This window comes from Narcine bancroftii, chromosome 4 (assembly GCF_036971445.1).
Source record: "Narcine bancroftii isolate sNarBan1 chromosome 4, sNarBan1.hap1, whole genome shotgun sequence".
Lineage (NCBI taxonomy): Eukaryota > Metazoa > Chordata > Chondrichthyes > Torpediniformes > Narcinidae > Narcine > Narcine bancroftii.
The window spans coordinates 187,253,705-187,266,899 of record NC_091472.1 but is presented as its reverse complement, the minus strand read 5'-3'; the positions used below and the strand labels follow the sequence as shown (position 1 = coordinate 187,266,899).

The 13,195-nt window shown below is 41.4% G+C and overlaps 1 protein-coding gene across 1 annotated transcript; it reads left to right on the top strand.

Moving 5' to 3' along the window:
* Positions 1–1,108: 1,108 nt before the first annotated feature.
* On the top strand, positions 1,109–6,404 carry LOC138761318 (hydroxycarboxylic acid receptor 2-like). The gene has a single exon (XM_069933227.1). The coding sequence runs from the start codon at positions 1,154–1,156 to the stop codon at positions 2,198–2,200; it is 1,047 nt and encodes a 348-aa protein (XP_069789328.1). The 5' UTR covers positions 1,109–1,153; the 3' UTR covers positions 2,201–6,404.
* Positions 6,405–13,195: the final 6,791 nt, after the last annotated feature.

Below are 13,195 nucleotides of genomic sequence, written 5' to 3'. Positions count from 1 at the left end.
TAAAGATAAAAAATGAAATATGGGAAAAGTTATGCTCTGGAACTATGAGAAATATAATAAATACGAGGTTACGCATGATACAAATTATAACCATTTATAAATGGTTACACAGGCTATATATCACACCCCAAAAGTTAAATAAATGGGATCCAATATTATCAGATAGATGTTTTCACTGTAAGAAGGAAACAGGAACAACAGTACATGCAATTTAGGAATGTGAGAAAGTGAAAAAGTTTTGGGAAGATCTAAATCAGGCATTAAATAAAATCATAAAAAGCCACATACCAAAAAAAACCCAGAGATCTCAGTAATTTAAGAAGTAAAGAATTAGGCCTTAAACTGGATGAAGTGCAAAAAAAAAGATTTATTATGATAGCCTCAGCTGTAGCAAAAAAATGTATAATGTCAACTTGGAAATCAGAATTTCCTGAGAGTACAGCAATGGTACATGGAAATAATTTGGAAAAAATAACGTATAATAAAAAAAAATAAAGTCACATTATTTGAATAAATTTGGGAACCGTACATGGAACACAGCAGAGAGGGCTTGCCTCAGACCTCCACCCCCTAAAATGATAGAATGAGAAGAGGATGAAAGTGTGTAAAAGTAGATGACACAATTTTCTTGTTTATTTTCATTGTGTGATGACATTGTTTAATGGGTTTATTGTATTGTTGATGTTGAAGGTTTAATGGGTTTGGAGGGAGGGAGGGAGGGTAGGGGAGAAAATGACACTGTGTATCATCAAGAGGAAAATGTTTGTGTACATTTTGATTAATATGGTTCATAGTGTGAAATTTTTTTTTTTAAAGTGGTATGTGAGTGGTTGCGAACCACCTTAGAATCTATCCTCTGCATTCATGTCTGTGTTTTGCTAGGATCACTGCCTTTGCTGAATTTCGAGTTTCATTTCACTCTGCAGCCACACCCACCCTGACCGTCAGCCCCAATTGCATGTTCAGTCGTTTGTAAATTTATATTTTTGGCATTCACTGTGACTTGTGCTCATTTAATCATAGAATTTTTTTTGATCATCACGGTGGTTTTGATCTGGAACCAACCAAAATCTCGGTGTGTCCCCCCCCCCACCTCCCCAGTTCTTACTTCTCTCCTTGATTTTATCCAAAGTTTACTGCGATTCCCTCCACAATGGATAATGATATCCAGCAATGTACCCCGGCGAAGGACATTTATTCGTCCTACAACCCGCCAGTACTTATTTTAACTTTCATCTTTGGCTTTATTGGGAACGCGACTGCTTTGTGGATCTTCTGCTTTCATGTCAAATCCTGGAGACCCAACACGGTGTATTCACTGAGCTTGGCTGTTGCCGACACTCTGCTCATCTGCTGTTTACCCTTTCGAGCCGATTACTACAGACGTGGAAAGGACTGGATATTTGGCGATGCTCTGTGTCGTCTGAAGATATTCCTGATCTATCTGAACCGGGCAGAAAGTGTGGTTTTCCTGACAGTGATGGCACTTCATCGCTATTTCAAGGTCATCTACCCGCACCACAAAGTGAGCAAGATGACTACAAAGTGTGCGGTGAAGGTAACGTGCTTTCTTTGGCTTGCAACTCTGGCTGTTTGTTTGCACTTTTTGATGGAACCGCGCACCTTCCTTCACAACAATGTAACCAAATGTGAGCCATTGAAGATCACCCGGCCTTTGGATTTCTCAGCTCTTTGGACGATGATTATTTTGATTGTGTTCAAGTTTATTTTACCAGCCACAATCATCCTGTTCTCGACCTGCGGCATCGCCTGGAAGCTGAAGCAGGTGAAATCTGAAATGAGGGCGAAATATAAACCGGCAGTGAGGCTTGTGATCGCCGTGGTGGTGGTCTTCCTCATTTGCTTCTTGCCCACGAATGTTGCTGCAGTCGCGGTTTTAATCTCGAGCACTTTCAAAGACTGCAAACATTTTGACGTGACTGTCCAGTTATTCCAGGACACGCTGTGCATCACTTATCTGAACAGCGTGCTCGATCCAGTGGTTTACTACTTCTCAAGTTCAACGTTCAAAGACACTTTGAGGAGATCTCTCATTTCTCATCCGTTAAGATACTTCAGGCCAGGGACAACTCATTCAGTTCAGCCGACACCTGTAATCCAACAAGTTAGTGAACCTCAAAGATCATCAGTCTGCAATACCTTCGATCACTTTAAAATCGAATCATCGGGTCATTTATGATCCAGTTGCTGTTTGGTTCCCACTCGATCTGCCACGAACATTGTGCGCTCAGTCATGCAATCCAAGGTCACTTCACTGTCAGGACTCCGTGGTCAAGGCGAAGCTTAAGGGCAAAGGACCGCTGTTGAGAGCTACAACAAGCCCGAAACGTTGGCGATGTGAGCCTGTACTAACTATTTCAACTCCCCCAACTATTTGTCACAATGACATTGCCTGTCCTCAACCTTTGTGCCTTTGCTACATCAAGGCACTGTTTGACCTGCTGAGTTTCTCCAGCATTGGTGTGGTTTCCCCCCATAACAGAATCCTGTGTTTTACCCCCGTTCCGACAACTGAAATCACTCGACCCCTGAAGCCTGCAAATCCTCCACATCAAGCGCGACGTCTTGCAAGTCACCGTTCTTTGCCACGGAATATTCTTCAGCACCTGCACCTCAGAGAATAGGACCAAGTCGTTGCTGTTGAACCTCGTTAGTTAAAGAATGAGACACAAGGGTGTTGGGTGTGAGCTTCTCCCCAATCCTGTTGGCTGTTGCTCCTCATAGAAACATAGAAGATAGGAGCAGGAGTAGGTCATTCGACCCTTCGAGCCTGCTCCGCCATTCAACGAGATCATGGCTGATCTTAAAGTTCAGTACCCCGTCCCCGCCTTCTCTCCGTAACCTTTAATACCCTTATACTGAAGAAATAGATCTAATTCCCTCTTAAATATATTTAATGAACCTGCCTCTACTGCCCTCTGTGGCAATGAATTCCACAGATTCACCACCCTCTGGGTAAAGAAATTCCTCCTCATCTCGGTCCTAAATGGTTTGCCTATTATCCTCAAACCATGGCCCTGGGTTCTGGATTTTCCTGCCTCTTCACAATGCTTTTGGATAAATGTTGTTATCAAGAAGACAATCTTTTTATATATATAGTTGATGGTAGTAGAGAATATCATAGAAAACGATCTTGGGCACACTCTGAACCATCCATGTCCTGCCACTGAGACATAATTTCTAGAGTGTCTGGAATGGGTGGATCTTGTTTAAAGAGTTGGCAATATTGCAACAGAAATTAGGAGAAAATGTGTTACCTTAAAGCATTATGATTTTTTTAAACAAATTCTGTCATTGGGTACATTCAGGGCATCAACCCTTCCCCTCCTCTCCCCCATTCCCAAACCCTCCTCCAGCAGAATGAGGACAGAGTCCCTCTGGTCCCCTCTTTCCATCCACCACCTCTGCATCTGACACTTGACATTCTACCACGTTCTGTGCAATCCCACCTCTAGCCACATCTTCTGTTCCCACCATTATCTAGTTTTCATGGGGTTAAGTCTCTCCAAGACCCCCTAGTCTGCACTTCCCTCCCTCCCCACCCACCCACCCTTCAGCCCCGAGGCACTTCCACTGTAATCACAGAAAATGCAGAACTTGTCCCTACATCTCCACCCCTCACCTCCATCTGGGGCCACAAACAGACCTTCCAAGTGAGGGAAAGATTTACCTGCACATGGTCCAACGTAATCTGCTGCATCTGGTCTACCCAGTGTGATCTCCTCTGTATCGGTAAAACCAAATGCAGATTAGCTGTCTTTTACCAAATATTATCCTCTATTTGTGAGCCTGTACTAACTATTTCAACTCCCCTAACTATTTGTCACAATGACATTGCCTGTCCTCAGCCTCAACCTTTGTCAGGTTTGGTCAAAAATAACTTGAGGAACAATGCATCTTATACCCCTTGGGCAGCCTTAAGCCTAACAACATGAATATTCAATTTTCCAATTTTTGATACCTTCCCCCACCCCACTTCTATCTGGTCCCACTGTTTCTACCTCATCTTTATCCACTCATGTACTTACTTTACCCTCTAAATTTTCTTCTCTCTCCTTTCCAGTGGTTGCTCCTTCTTCCTGTCTCTTCATCTCTCACACCTTCAGTCCAATACCATATCATTTCTTGCCCCACTTCTCTGCTTCTTTCCCTCTTTATTAACGTACTATAACCTTTTTACTTTAGTCTTTTATTTTTGAAGATTTTATTGATAATTTTTCAAACTCAGGGTCAACAATCCATAATAAAAAACACACTATATTCTCCAGTTATATACAAACTTCATCCTTGAGTCCAATTTCTCCCCCCCTCCTATCCCCCCATTTCACAAATATTGCATACAATCACAAAATTAAAAAGACAATCTCCTCAGGGAAAGAAAAGCAGCAATAAATTAGCCCTCATCCCTTATTCCTGTAAGATTTATCAGTGTCCCTTTATCTTTCTAACAAGTTGGGGCATAAGGACAGAATGTAAAACAAAACAATTACACAAAGAATTACTCCGAAAAAATAAAAAACAAACCCAAATAAAAAACTGTAATCATAGGATTTGTTTGGGCCCCACCACTGGCCTCCAGGTCTTTAAATTTTTGTGGCTCAACCTGATTAAGATGGATCTCCCCCTTCCCCTCCCCACCTCAGTGAGAGGTGGGGAGACAGGGGTAGACAGAGCAACGAAGCACAAGGAACCATACTAAATCTTTGCAACTATATGATGCAGGTATGGTTGCCAAATTTTAAGGAAGGTGTCATATTTCCTCTTTAAGTTGTAGGTAATTTTCTCCAGGGGAACACAGCTCTGCATTTCTGCATTCCAACATACAATGCCTTGATGAGAGTCTGACTTCCAAGTAACCGCTATGGACATCCTGGCCATCGCGAATGTGATCTACACAAATTGGATTTGAAATTTGGACAGCTTCATCATAAGTCTCATGTCCATGATGTTTCTCAACAAGAACAACTCTGGGTCCTGTAGAAATTCTTCACCTATGTTTTTTTAAACTTTAATCTTGATAAAGGTCCTGACCTAAAATGTTGACTGACCACTTCTATCCACAGATGCTCTCTGACCTGTTGAGTTCTTCCAGCAGTGCTTTGCTCCCTGTTCCACATACCTGGCTCAAGGAACTGTTTCTATAAGATAACTAATGTGGTATTAATTCTCCTATCAAAGCTAAGGAACATATTGCCTATTTTAACTTAATATCAATTTAAATAATTCCCAAATGAGTTTGAGAATGAGATCATTCAAGAATCTTTTTGTGCAAGACATGCTGAATATGAACACAAGGAAATAATACTCTGACTTGTGTAGGAATTGCTAAACAGTAATGCAACTAATTAATGTGCTTTGGCCACAAGCTTAGTAATCTTCAAACTTGGCACTTAAAGGAGCTTTGGTACAACTTGGATTTTCCACAATTTATATTCAGATCACAGATACCTCAAGAAATAAAACAGAGACTGAAAGAGGGAGACACTCTAGAAATTTTCAATTCATTAGTTAAACTGAAACTGTAATTAACAGGAAAGGCACATTTAGAATAAATTTCCAGGAAATTAAAAACACAGAGAATTTTACTTTGTTTTTCTTTTTTAACTGTATTTCTAGTGTTACGTTTAAAATGATAAAGTCAACTTTAGTTGCTTTGAAAGGAAGGCCTGAAATGAGTTATCCATCAAATTGCAGTTAAAAATGAAGGAACAGTCCAGGTGTACTGACCATGAAAGAGGTTTGCACAGAATTGATAATGAGGACAGAAGCAAAGAGAAGTAATCGCCAATGAATAAATAATAAAAATGACAACATATCCTTTTTCTCAACTGTCTTCTAAAACCAACAGCCAAATATAGCTTAACTAAAAAACAGTAGTGATGACATTTGCAAGAGAACAGAGTTACTACAAAAGTTTATAAATATCTCGTGAGAAGTCATTGCTGTTTGCAAAATCTTTCCTCTTTATTTTTGTGTAAACGATCTCTCAGTTTGTGTCAGTTAACGTTTGCCTTTACCGTAGATAAACAGGATAGATCTACATGCCATTAATACTTTTATCCTTTTATAGTTTGGCATTTCTGCTGAAATTGGTGTTGGTGCTGTGCTCTGAGAATGACCGATATTTTGATTCAGTTATGAATAATTCACTGCCTTGGTTTTGTGATACTGTGAATCCCCATTATATGACCATAGACAAGAGGAAGTTGTATTTGAAACAAATCTCTATGTTTAAATGTAAAACAAATGATGGTCGTTCTGTGGAATAATTAACCAAATGCATCTCTGAAATTGTTTTGAGCCAAGTTCTCGTTTTTTTGTTCATATTATTAATTTCCCTTAAGATTTTACTTTGAAATGATTAGAAGTGATGGCTACTTTTTGTGGATACAAAAACAATATAAAGTTTGAATAATGTTAAACTATCTGTGTTTCTTGTTTCCTAACAAAAAGATTTGCATGTGTCAATGCAACATTGTAGTTGTGGTGCACTGTTAGCCAAAATCAGGCACACATAAAGATAAAGACTGTACAACAGGCTTTAATCCACAAAGACTTCTGCAGAGCCAGGCTGGCTGTGGCTGCAGCAACTCTGAGTGAGGCCTCGGGAGGCCGGCGCAGGCTTATATCCCGGAGGGCTTGATCTATTCAGGCCAACTGATTGACAGCCGGCCAGGTGTTGTCCTGTCCCCTTACACTCCTGCAGGTACAGAGGTTGCCCCTGCAGTAGGCCGGTGGTTTAAATCATAAAGATCTGTGTGGTGATATGTAATTACACCTCTAGGTCACCAGGGATCATCCTGTATATAAAGCAGTCCAGAGCTACAGTCTAGCCTTCCAGGTTCATCTTGCAGTGAGACAAGACCTCTTAGTGTACATATTAGTTTATTAAATTGTACTGACAATAACCACACCAGCAGTGCGAGTTCAAAACAGCTTTAATAAACTAATATGTACACTAAGAGGTCTTGTCTCTCTGCAAGAAACAGATGCTGTAATCTGTTGTGTAGTCTCAATTAGATCCTATCTACATTGCAGTAAGACAATTTACTGTGCATCAATCCTCTGATGTTGCTTTGCACAGAAGGGGGCCATTCAGCTGATCAGGTCCATGTGGCTTCCAAGGCAGCAGTCTTGTTAATCCTGTTTGGCATCTCTTTAAACTTGCAATTTATTCTTTCTCACATTTTCCTCTCTTGATCCCTTTTGCCATTAACTCACAGTAAGCAGGAAGTTAAAGTGGCCATTTGACTTCTTAGCATATCTTTGGAATGTAGGAGAAAACCAACCAGGGCAGTTGAAGGAAATCCATGTAGTCATGAAAAATAAACATGCAAGCTCCTTAAATCTGGCACCTGAAGTCACATCCCTGGAGCTGTGAGGCAGAAACCGTGGCCTGTAGCATCACTTACCTTTCTAATTGCCGGCAGGGTGATGAGCAGATGGAACTAGCCTTTTGCAAATCTGCAAAGAGAGAGGATTTGTGAAGGCAAAACTTTATGCCATCTCCAGGCTTGTGTGCTGACAATTATAAAAGGGCGACAAATAACCTGTGCATTAGATAAAGGGATAGGCTCAACTAGATCATGTAAAACAAATGTCATGGCTCTGGTTCTTGGATAATGCACCAGTAAATGTTTTGCTGTTAAACTAGTTCTGTATTTATATAGGGGCTTTCTTCTATGAGAGGCAGTGAACCCATTTTCTATTCATAAAGGTACATGAAAAGAGAGGAATATCTTTAGATATTAAGGGACAGATGATGCAACCAAGTGGCATGAGGGAACGGAGGAAAAATCAGCCATGATCCCATTAAAGGTAGAACAGGGATATTGGACAAAATAACCTGCTCCTGCTGCTCTTATTATCCCAAAGCTCCCACAAAAACCTTGATGGATTCCTGAAAGTGGCTGAAACTGAAATTTTTCTCATATTTTGGCAGAAGGCATAACGGTTAGCGCCATGCCTTGACACCGCCAGTGATCGGGACTGGACCTGGGTTCGAATCCTTCGCTGTCTTTAAGGAGCGTGTACATTCCTCCCCGTGTCTACGTGGGTTTTCTCCCAGGGACTCCAGTTTCCTCCCACTGTTCAAAACGTACCGGGGATGTAGGTTAATGGGGTGTAAATTGGGTGGCACGGACTCGTGGGCTGAAATGGCCTGTTACGGTCCTGCATGTCTAAATTTAAATGTAAGAGAAAAAAACTGAGAAATGATAGGGGGAGGGGGTTCCTCTTTGACTCCTTTCTTCCAGCTCCCCACCCCCTTCCTTCTCAATTCAGTGAGTGACCCCCTTCCACTATCAGCTCAGCTTTTCTCTCTTCTGCTCTTCCACCCTTATCCACCAATGACCTCATGCCTGTTTACCTGCACTCGTCCCCCTGTCCCTTCTCCCTTCCTCCCTGTAGAGCGGATCGAAAGATCCAAAGACTTCTTGATCCAAACCAAGGCTTTTATTAACTAAAAGACTGGAGAATATCACAAGTAGGTCGACCAGTCCAGAATGACTTGGTCTGACTAGGAGCAATCCTTTAAGACCTGCCAGTAGGTGTGGCTATGCTCTCAGCCAATCACAGTCATCCTACACTACAATCTGTACATATACACATTGGTGATAGAATCTGTACTATCACACTCCCCCTACTTTATTTTAATAATCAGGCCTGCCTGATTTCTGCTCATACCTTTATGAGGGGCTCAGGCCTGAAATGTTGGATATATACCTGTGCCTCCTATGGATGGTGTGTTACCTCCTGAGTTTCTCCAGCATTTTAAAAAATATTTTATTTACGATTTTCCAAACTTAAACTCAAAGTTATCGACATTATCGGTGTCAACGTTAACAGTATCAGCATTGATGACAGTTTACAATTATCAATTCTACACAAAGTTTTCTGCAGAGTTCAAACTATTTCTGTCCTCCTCTCTCCCCACCCCCCAAACCCTTAACATCTAACACTTAGCTAACCATAGTTACATACAACATTGAAGACACTCACAGCATATATCAGGGGTTTATGATTTGTCACAGCACGGCAGCCAGTGCTCAGGCTGCTTTCTTTTCTTGACATTACCTGGTTGGGATGGGATGGCCCCCCCATCCCCAAAACTGATTGAGGGGTAGACGGGGGGAGGTTGGGCAGCGAGGCATGATGGTCCACTCTATAGTTGTGGTCCTATGGAATTTAAGTATGGTTGCCAATTTTTTTTTAGAAATTGTCATACTTTTTCCTTAAGTTGTAAGTAATTTTCTCCAGGGGAACGCATCTTTGAATTTCTGTGTTCCAGCGTGCTATGCTCAGGAAGGGTTGGACATCCAGGTAACCGCTTTGCACTTCCTGGCCACCGCCAATGCGATCATTATGAATTGGATTTGGAATTTGGTCAGATTCATTATAAGTCTTGTATGTTTTCCAACAGGAACAACTCTGGATCCTGCGGGAATTCTTTACCTATAATTATCCCTGGGACTTGGCATAGTTCCACCCAAAAAGGCCTCACCTTGGTACATCCAGGTTGCATGCACAAAGATTCCTGTCTCAATGCCGCATCTAAAACATTGATCTGACAATTCTGATTTAGATCTGTTCAATTTTTGCAGCATCGGGTACAGCTGGCGCAGAAAATTATATTTCACCAGTCTGTACCATGCATTAATGATTGCAGTCAGGCTGGTCTGACATAGGTCAGCATTGCTCATCAATCACTATTCCTAATTCTGACTCTCACCTCTGCCTTGATTTGTGAAGGCCTGTTTTGGGTCCTTCTGCTTGGAGCAAGAAATAGATTGTTGAGATGAACTTCTTCCAAAATTTGTGTTCCCCCTTTGAATCATGGTCTCAATGTCACTGCACTCTGTTATCCTGCAGAAAAAAATCTTATCTGAAGGTAGCAGTAGAATGTCTTATTTGATAAATCATACTTGTGTCTGAGTTGCTTGAATGACATTAGCTGACCCCACTTGTAACAGTCCTCTACGTACCTGATGCTATTATGACACTAGGTATCCAGAATCTTGTTACCTACTGTCAATGGTATTTATCTATTTGGAGTCAGGGATGCTTCCTAGATATTGGTTAATTTCGTTCCAAATGAGAATAATTTGTTTTAGTATAGGGTTGCCTGCTTTCCCAGTTAACAATTTAGCATCCCATTTATAAGTAAAGACCTCTGCTACCTTCTCCCTAGCACAGGCAGGTCAATTTGTGGCCAGGATGGTGCACTTCCCCCTTCAAAGAGTGAGGCGATATATCTCAACTGGTCTGCCCAATAGTATTTCTTGATGTCTGACATTCATAATCCACCAGACTGTAATCCCAGGTCAATTTTTCCATAGAGATCCTGGCTACCTTTCCATTCCATAGGAATGTCCTTATACATGAGAGCAAAGTTTGGAAGAATACCCGGGGCTACGCCACAGGCAGTGCCTGGAAGAGGTACTGAAGTCTCGGCAACACATTCACTTTAACATAGTTGACCCTGCCCACTAAGGTTATGTGCAGGGACATTCACCTATTTAAGTCCTCCTCAATTCTCCCAACCAATGGGGTATAATTTAGTTTATATAAATAATTCAAGTTTTGTCTATTCTGACTCCTAGATATTTGATCCCGCTTTGTGGCCACTTTAATTAACCGTTTTCTTGAAATTGACTGTAATCCTCCTTAGTAAGTGACCTCTTGTCCCAATTAACCTTGTAGCCAGAAATCTCTCCATAGTCCTCCAGAGTAGAGCGTAGCTTGGACAATGAATTTGCTGTGTCTGTCAGATCTATCAGTGTGTTATAGGCAAATAAATTGATCTTATGTTCTACCTGGCCTGCTCTAACGCCCTTGATGTCTGGATCCTGGCGAATGGCTTCAGCCTGTGGCTCCTTGGCTAGTATGAACAGGAAAGTATAGCAGACACCTTGTCTATTTGATCTTGGCAGTGGGAAAGCTGGAGAATTTTGACTGTTGGACACAACTTTAGCCTTGGGTGCATGGTTCAGCGCCCTTATTGAATTTATAAAAGTTGGCCCTAACCCTACTTTAAATAGAAAATCCCACTCCAATGTGTCAAATGCCTTTTCCGCATCCAGGGCCACAGCTAAACCCCTCTTGTTTCTGGTTTGCGCCAGATGCATTATACTCAACAATCTGCCAATGTTATCCGCTGCCTGTTTTTTTTGCACAAAGCCTGCTTCATCTTTATTTATTATTTATGGACTTTTCCATACTATATATTTGGAGCATATTGTATTTCAGTTTTTTTATTTGTTAGAGCCCTGTAATCATCCTCTGAACCCAAATTTTGGAAATCCTTTTCTAGACAAGTGATTTCCTGATCCAATTCAACCACCTCCCTCATATATTGCTTTTTTTTAACTGTTTAGGTGTATCCAATTTTCTGACCTCTCAATATGCTTTGAGGGTATCACATAGGATGAATTAATCTGGAGTAGAGGTACAGTTGGCCTCACAGAACATATCTATTTGCACTCTTATAAAACTACAAAACTCCAGCTTCTTTAGCAGTTACCCTTTAAGATGCTGTCTGTTTGCTGTATCCTGCTTATTTGGTATTTCTATTGTTAATGTCAGGGGTGAATGATCTGAGAAAAGTCTTGCTGTGTACTCAGCCTCCACGATCCTACCCTCTACATGGGCTGAAGCCAAGAAAAATCTATTCTAGAGTAGGAGTCATATTGTTTTGAGTAGAAGGAATAATCTTTTTCTCTTGGATATTTCTGCCTCCATGTGTCTATCAAGTTGAGCTCCTTCATACAGTCTGCCATTGTTTTTAGTTATTTTCTTTGCTGATTTAGTAAGACAGGATCCAGACAAAAATTAAAATCTCTCCCAATCAGGATGTTCTCCTTTCCCTTTGTCAATCTTAGGAAAATGTCCTGCATGAACTTTTCATCATCAAAGTTGTGGCATACACATTTACTAAGGTCCAGGGTTCTGAATATATCTGACAGTGCACCATTACAAATCTTCCTGTTCTGTCTATGATCACATTCTGCACTCTCACTGGAACACTCTTCCCTATCAGAATTGCTGCACCCACCCCCCTTCTCTTTTGTGCTGAATGAGGTGGATATTACCTGGCCCACCCATCCATTTTTTGAAATTAATGTTCTTTATACTCTTAGCCATTGCCCCAGAGACTACATGTTTATCCCCAATCCTCTACCGCCTGTATCCTTCATTCGTCCAACCTTTTTCCTTCAGCCATGTGCTCCAGCCAGCTGGGCCCGTGACAAACCTTGGGAATGTAAAACAAAAACAAGGACCACATACCCCAAAAGGACAGATAAGAAAATAAATTCAACAAAAAAAAGAAAAAAAAACACAAAGAACTACATCAAACTCCGACCTCTTACCAACATATAGTCTCCATCTCTATCTCCTTCCTTTTAATCCTCCCTCCTCCCCAACACCCCCTGGCCTCTGGTGACTTCACCCTCTGTGACATCACCATCCCCCTCCTTACCACAGGCTGTGTATTTTGCACCCATCTACTTCCCATGCCTCTCCACCCTCACTTCCCTCATTTCTCTTTTTACAAATTCTCCCATCAATGTATTTACACAACAAACATTTAAACTCACTATTGTTATTCCCATTTAGCTATTACTTGCAATGTATTCTTACATTCAACAAAATATTGGCATTACTCATTTGGCACTACACACATATATACTATTTCTTACAAATCGACATCTGTTTTACAAACTCTTGGGCCTCTTTGGCCTCCAACAGGAACTTTCTCTCACCCCATGGCATTATGATTTTTAGAGTTGCCGGATATCTAAAGACATTTTCTGCTCGGCCTTTCTTTTTATTGGCTTGAATTCTTTCCTTTGTTTTAGGAGGGCCACACTCATGTCTAGAATCACACATTATTCCCCTCCAGCTCCATTGCCCCCCCTTCCCCCCACATATTCACCCAGACCGCTGCCGCACTTTAGATTTTCTCACAGTTGTGGTGATGCAGAAGCTTCACCAGCACCGAGCGTGGTCTTTGATTGGGAGACAGGCATGGGAAGGGGACCAATGGGCCCTCTCGATTTCCACTGATTGCCCCAGTTTTTCCTTTCCCAGACCTCTGGCAACCAGCATTGGAAAAACGCTATGGGGTCCCTCCATTCTTTACCTTCCGGCAACCCCACAATTTTTATGGTGTTCC

Excerpts from the sequence above, each read along its gene's own strand:
- LOC138761318 (XM_069933227.1), top strand. The coding sequence starts at position 1,154 with ATGGATAATGATATCCAGCAATGTACCCCGGCGAAGGACATTTATTCG.